At 46.2% G+C, this 7,513-nt stretch overlaps 1 protein-coding gene across 1 annotated transcript in view; it reads left to right on the forward strand.

The window, feature by feature from the left end:
• Positions 1-7,083, forward strand: part of arsj (arylsulfatase family, member J) — a 36,921-nt gene extending 29,838 nt beyond the window's left edge. The window contains exon 2 of the mRNA XM_084332220.1: positions 5,009-7,083. Coding sequence (XP_084188346.1) covers positions 5,009-6,404 — 1,396 coding nt within the window. The 3' untranslated portion in view covers positions 6,405-7,083. The remainder of the gene's footprint in view (positions 1-5,008) is intronic.
• Positions 7,084-7,513: the final 430 nt, after the last annotated feature.

Raw genomic sequence — 7,513 nt, forward strand, 5'->3', positions numbered from 1 at the left:
TGTTGATTCCGGTGTGCATCTTCATACTACATTTAGTCTTTATTATCTTTTTTACAGGATATGTGTGTTAGTATGTTTTTTTTATTCCCATGTCGGCTTTTTTTGCAGTGCACACGCAGCTGTGCGGAGCTGGGAAACGCTCATGCATATTCTATGGAGAGCGGAGAGAGCCCTGCACAGCCTCCCCGGCCCCTTTGGTTATTGTCCAGCTGAAGCCTCTCGACTCCTCTTTCAAAATTCAAACCAGCCACTTTACTTTCACTGCCTCTCCCTGGTGACTGCTTCAGTCTGCACCGCTATAGTCACAGGAGAGAGCAAGAGATGGGAGGGAGGGATGAGGGGGAGAGAGAGAGAGAGATATGGGGAAAGAGGAAGAGAGTTGAGGGGGGGAGGGATAAGAGCCAAGGGATAGAGGTGAGGGAGGGAGGAAGAGTGAGTTTTGGGAACTCTGGCTGTCCTTTGCTCCCTCTAAAAGCAGGAATGAGGAGACAGACGGAGATGAAGTCAGAGGTAATTGTACCTGTTTTTTAGCTGTGGCAGAGACGGTTTCCTGAGCAGGTTACTCAACCACGTGCCGAGACCAGGCTGTCACCTCTTAGAGGACTTTGGAGGGTTTAAAAGACTGCCTCTCTGTGTCCTCCTCAGTCTGGCAAGGGAAACGCCTGGCCAGGAATCAATCATTGGGTCTGAAAATGACATCGGTTGGCTTTGTCACTCGCCTCACGCCGCCTATTCTTTATGGATCACGTTTTCGGGTACTTACAGTGAAAGCTCAATCCCATAAAACATGGGACATTGCAGTAGATAATATATATTATATTCCTGTGAAGAATGGTCCATTGACCTTTTCTAGAATTTCTGCCTCCCTTAGTTAATGTAGATAAAGTCTAGTCGCTAGTAAATTACCATAGGAAATTAAAAGAACGACCCTCCAAAGGACTGTAATGTTACTAAAAAGAGTGTCTTTGCACACCTGTATCATGTCTTTGGCAGGTGTGTCGGACAGGAATAGGCATCACCAACACAGTAGAGTCTTGCACCCTGTTTTCAATTACAATCAACTTTATTGAGCACTACGTTTTCTTTGGTTGTCCGACCTTTATTGGAAGGCAGTGTACTATTTTTTTTTATTTGTATTTAAATTTTTTTAAGATTTGTTTTTTGGAATTTTACAGCTTTATTTTGGACAGGCCCGACAGAGAGGAAGGATGGGAGAAGACACATTTTGGGAAATTAGCTTACCGTCTTCTCCAGAGAGAGACAATAGATACTAGTTTCCTAAGAATGATTTTGAATCGTGTGTTTGAACCTGGCCCCCCCAGCCTTTTAACGTTCCAAAGCACTTTTGAAGTGGTATTCTTTCACCATCCAAGACAGTAAAACACAGTAAATGGTAAATGGCTGCATTTATATAGCAGCTTTTATCCAAAGCGCTTTACAATTTGTTCCTCACATTTTACCCATCACACTTTCACACAGGCGACCATGCAAGGTGCCAACCTGCTCATCGGGAGCAATTAGGGGTAAGTGTCTTGCTCAAGGACACTTAGACACGCTGCCCGGGAGGAGCGGGAATCGAACCGGGAAACTACGGATTACCAAACGACTGCTCTACCTCCCGATCCACTGTCGCCCCACACTATTAAGTATAAGTCATAATAACCACGACTCGCTCTCTCCGACAAGCGGTGCAGGGGGAAGGCTAAGAGAATCATCAAGGACTCCAGCCACCTGAACAACTGCCTCTTTGAACTGCTGCGGTCAGGCAAGCGATACCGGAGTCTTAAGGCGAGCACAGAAAGACTCAGAAGAAGCTTCTATCCCCAGGCCATCAGGCTGCTAAACGAACAATAAACACTATGCAACAACCATCAAATGCACACAGCACACACACCCACACGCACACACTCACTTAAACAAACAACACACTGCAGCACCCACTCTCCACACAAACACACTTTATATTTATTGATAAAGGATTTGCACTACAACTCGTACACCTACTGTAAATTGTACCTAAATTGCACCTCATCCCATTTCTGCCTTGCACTATATAGTATTGTATATTAGTACACTGCATAGTATTGTATATTATATGGTAACTCAGTTACGTCTATTCTGCATCGAACATTGTACATATGTCTATACTGAACACTGTGACCTAATTTTTTACTTCTAATTTACATGCTATACTATGTTATTTTATTTCATACTTATCTTGTCTTGCACAGTCTCTGGAGCGTAACAGTAAGAAGCATTTTGTATAAAAGTATTCTGTACTTCTGTATGACAACTATTAAAGAAACTTGAGAAACTATAGCTGTGTCATTCTGCCGTCCCCAAGCCCTGCGATGACTTAACCTTTTCACTACCACACTACAGAAGGTTAACCTTTCACCATCTGTAGTGTGGTAGTGAAAGGGTTAACCTGCTGTAGTGTGGTTGTGAAAGGGTTAACCCTTTGTCGTGTCGCAGTGAAAGGGTTAACCTTCTGTATTGTCACAGTGAAAGGGTTAACCATTCGGTAGTGTGGTAGGGCCTAAAAAAAATAATGGTTTGTTTCCGGTTGCCGAACGACCCTGCCGATTTAGGTGCGACTCAATATATTTTTTGAGTTTAAAAAAAATAAAAAAGTAATTTTTTATTTTTATTTTTATTTTGAATAAAGTTTCATATACATCTTAGTCAAACCTTTAGTATTATGGATATTAAACATGCTGGCAGAGTACATGCATCGATGTTGTTGTGAACATTTTAATTAAATAAAGAAATTCCCTATCCATAGTCGCTGTGGGAAAGAATAAAATAAAAAATAAAATAAAATAAATTCCCTACCTACCCATGGCCTTAACTGACAACCAACAGGAAACAAACAATATTAGTTGTTTGCCAAGTGAAAGGGTTAAAGTCGAGACCAGAAGGCTGGCACAGCGTGGGCACCTGGTTCGTTTCAGGTCACATGACCTGGTTTCCTGGCTTTGCTGGACACCCTGCCTCTATCGCATCCATCTCATATTGCTCTTGGATATCCACCAAGCATCCAGCTGCCAGTCTGCAGCAGGGCTACTCCTCTCCACGTCGGCTTGAACCGGTTTGCCTTGGACCGGTTCCATCGCAATTAGAATTGGATCGAACGTATCGCCGCATGTGTGTAATCCCCACAAAGATTCTCTCTGTAGTCTGTGCTTGTCAAGTAAAATGGTCCGTGAAAGGATTCTTTGTGCAGGGAAGAAGAAAAGAAAACTTCAATCTCCTGCTTCATGACATTTATTGGATGGATTTTAAATGGATTAATGGAACCTGGGCCCGGTGTTTGGTTTACTTCATTGAAATGGCACACAGTAGCATGTCGAAGTTGTATAAATACCATTTGTGCACCAGGACCGGGGCCCGTTTCCCCTATCTGGACCAATTTGTGTGCAAGTCGTGGAGCTCCCTGAAGCATACCGTTTAGGCTAAGCCTTTTAGCCTGAGCCAAGTGCTCGGCCTAGCTGAGCCAAGCGGGGAGTGTCGTATAGTGGAAGGAAGTGGAACGTCATAACACACTGTAGCATCACGCAGATAGACCTGTCACGGCAAAGCACTTCGCTCGACTCCCGCAGATTAATTGCAGCCGTGAGCGAAGCAGGAGGGGTTATTGTAATCAATCATGTCTGTGTGTAACTTCCTTGTGCATGTGACTTGGCTCAGACTTGGCAGATCGACCTGCGCTGTAGTATTTCTTTAAATTTGGTCAAAGACAGACTACTAGGGCCGGGTATCAAAATCCAACGCTTGTACGGCATCGTTCAAATTGCTTCGATACTGTCGTATCAAAAAGTGCTGTGTCTTTCGATACCAAATTTCCTATACCGAAGTAGTTAATCTATTCAGCACCACTGAGCCAGTAAGCATGTTTGTTCCGAGATATAGTATAGAAATACTTTTCTACTTATATAAGGCTGATGATTGGCCGATTCCAATGTAACAAAGCCTCTGATTGGCTCAACTCAGCTCAGCAAAGTAATCCAGGGGGGGGGGGGGGGGGGGGTAGTATTGTTTTGGTGCACAATGCCGATCAAGGACCAATATGGTGACCACTAAGATTTCCGACAGGGGGACGCTGGGTTGGAGATGTGATTGAGGTTGTGCTACACAATATAATGAGTCTACTTGGTATTCTCCTAATGACTTGTGGGCAGGTTTACAGGTCAATGTGTGCTGTTGTGTTGATGTATCATTGTCATTGATTGATTGATTGATTGATTGATTGATTGATTGATTGATTGATTGATTGATTGATTGATTGATTGATTGATTGAAAACTTTATTAACAGATTGCAGAATGGGTACAATACAGTACAGCTCAATACACACAATTGTTAAGGGGATGCAGACCAGAGAAAGACTTTCGTCTTGTTTACATCAGGGTCCCCCATTTTCAATTCCTCATAACATGACATACAGATAGACAGTACTGCTACATCTATACATTTATGACGTACCAGATTTACAAATACAGTACTGTTTGTGATACAAAAAGAGTCTAAAAAAAGAGAGTATATACATTTGACGTAGAAACTGTACATTGGAGGAGGTTGGGTAGGTGGGGTGGGGTGGGGTGGGGTGGGGGGGGGGAACTTCACTGTAGGGGTTCATATCACTGACTGGTTCGCCACCCTGGTGGGCCTGGGCGAAGGGACCCTGGACGAGGACCTAAACCTGGAACATTCAAGTGTCATCCATGAGTGTCATTCTAGTTTCTGTTGGATTAAACTGGAAGCAGATGGAGTTAGACTTTTTCCATTCAGTTTGGAGTAGGAGGATGATTCATTCTCCTTTTAGAATGGACTTACTTATAAGCCGTAGGATTTCATTTCAGATATATCTCTGGCTCCGATTCACCGTATGAGCGGCTTTCTACAAAGCAGTCTTATTTCTTTCAAATGAATACGATTGATTGACTGACACTAATGTATTAATGTGATTGATTCACCGACCACCACTTTGTTTGTGTGTGTGTCTCCAGGTACCAGATCCACACGGGCCTCCAGCACTCCATCATCCGTGCGACCCAGCCTAACTGCCTGCCCCTGGAGAACGTCACCCTGCCGCAGAAGCTCAAGCAGGCAGGCTACGCCACCCACATGGTGGGCAAGTGGCACCTGGGCTTCTACAAGCGAGGCTGCATGCCCACCCAGCGCGGCTTCGACACCTTCTTCGGCTCCCTGCTGGGAAGCGGCGACTATTATAGCCACTATAAATGCGAAGGCCCGGGAATGTGCGGCTACGACCTGTACGAAGGGGAGGAGGCGGCGTGGGAACAGGACCGGGGCACGTACTCGACACTGATGTTCACCCAGAAGGCTATCGGCATCATCGCCAAACACAACCCTCGCAAGCCACTGTTCCTCTACCTGGCCTATCAGGCGGTTCACTCCCCGCTGCAGGTTCCCGCTCGCTACCTGGAGCGCTACAAGTCCATTCCCAACATTCACCGTCGCAAATACGCGGCGATGGTGTCCTGTCTGGACGAAGCCGTCCGCAATCTCACGCTGGCGCTCAAGCGCTACGGTTTCTACGACAACACGGTCCTGGTGTACTCCTCGGACAACGGGGGTCAGCCGCTGGCTGGCGGCAGCAACTGGCCTCTGCGGGGAAGCAAGGCTACCTACTGGGAGGGGGGCATTAGGGCCGTCGGCTTCGTCCACAGTCCCTTGTTGGTGAACAAAGGGACGAAATGCCGGTCTCTGGTTCATATCACCGACTGGTTCCCTACCCTGGTGGGCCTGGGCGAAGGGACCCTGGAGGAGGACCTAAACCTGGACGGGTACGACGTGTGGGAGGCCATCAGCGAAGGCCGCCCGTCGCCCCGCCAGGACATCCTCCACAACATCGACCCCATCTACACCAAGGCCAAGAACGGCTCGTGGAAGGCCGGCTACGGCCTCTGGAACACGGCCATCCGCGCCGCCCTCCGCGTGGGCCACTGGAAGCTCCTGACGGGGGTCCCCGGCTACAGCGACTGGGTGCCGCCGCAGACCTTCTCCAACCTGCTGCTGACCAACCGCTGGCACAACGAGCGCGTCCACTGGGACCGCGGGAAGTCCGTGTGGCTCTTCAACATCACGGCCGACCCCTACGAGCGGGTGGACCTGTCGCAGCGCTACCCGCACGTGCTGAAGAAGATGCTCATGCGGCTGGCGCAGTACAACCGGACGGCGGTGCCGGTGCGCTACCCGGCCAAGGACCTGCGCTCCAACCCCCAGTACAACGGAGGGGTCTGGGGACCCTGGTACGAGGAGGAGGAGGAGGCAGAGGAGGAGGACGAGGGTGAGAATAACCTCCTCACCAATCACCTGGCGAGGAAGAGACAAAAGAAGAAGGCAAGAAAGAGGAAGTTAAAAAGGAAGGTGGAAGAGTAGACGTTACCTTCCGTTTTGTGAAAGACTTATTTTTTTTAACAGACTTTTCTCAGGGATTGACACATGTCCTGTGCTCACAGGACTGTCTTGTTCAGACTCTCTAACTCGTGTTTTTTTTAACGGGGGGTGTTTCAGTTTGTACTGTAGAGAAAATACTAGAAATCGACCTTTTTAACGTTTTCTTTTTCTTTTTTTTTTATGCCTCAAGAAAATAAGGAAGAGACCCACTTGTTCGAACACTACTGTCACGCCCCAACAAAGAAGACCTCAGACTAACGTTCGGGCATTTAAAGAATGTTTTGTTTTTCCAGATTTCTATTGCATGCTTGAACTTCTGTGACCTTTTGGATTGTTTCGTTGATGTACACGTCAGTCAGAACAGCCAAAGAAAAATAAATCTTCACAGACAGTGCCATCTATTTTTTGGCGGGAGGAAATAAAGGAAAGTGTAGTTCTATTATATTGTAGTTGTCGACTGCCGTGTCGCAGGATCTCTGGAAAAAGATCTATGTAGGATCTTTTTTTGTGTGATCGTTAAATGTGAGATTTACTTCGGTTTCAGAAGCAGTGTTATCTGAATTTCAGAATAATGGTTGTTGTTCTTCCTTTCTTAGATCTGTTTGGTCCGGCACCAGGCCGACCTGAATGTAAGAGGAACTAACAAAATAAAAGCCCCAGACATAAATGTCATTGTTTTTCTTTCTTTCCTTCCTCTCATTCCCTCCCTCTCTGGAATTTATTGAAATGTTTTTATCAGACCCTATTTTCTCATATTTCTCGAGTCCTTACCATGCTTTCCTTGCATTCGCTGGCTGGCACGTGGCTACTTGTGTTTCATTCAAATGGAAAATACTATAAAGTTGGATCTGAACAGTGGGAATTGAGCCAAGTCCATTTGTTTCCTGACCTTAGAAATGCCAGATTTGTCATGGGCGTACAAACAGTTAAGTGGTTGTGTTGTGAAACCGTAAAGGAACACTCCACACGGGATGGGCATGGTAACGTAACTCAAACACATTTTTTTTCATACTGTACATCTCCCTGTTGCCTGGTAACCATGTAAACAAGCGCAAAACTCCACAAAAGCTAAAGATGTAGGTGATTGAGTA

Source organism: Notolepis coatsorum (assembly GCF_963971535.1).
Source record: "Notolepis coatsorum genome assembly, chromosome: 1".
Lineage (NCBI taxonomy): Eukaryota > Metazoa > Chordata > Actinopteri > Aulopiformes > Paralepididae > Notolepis > Notolepis coatsorum.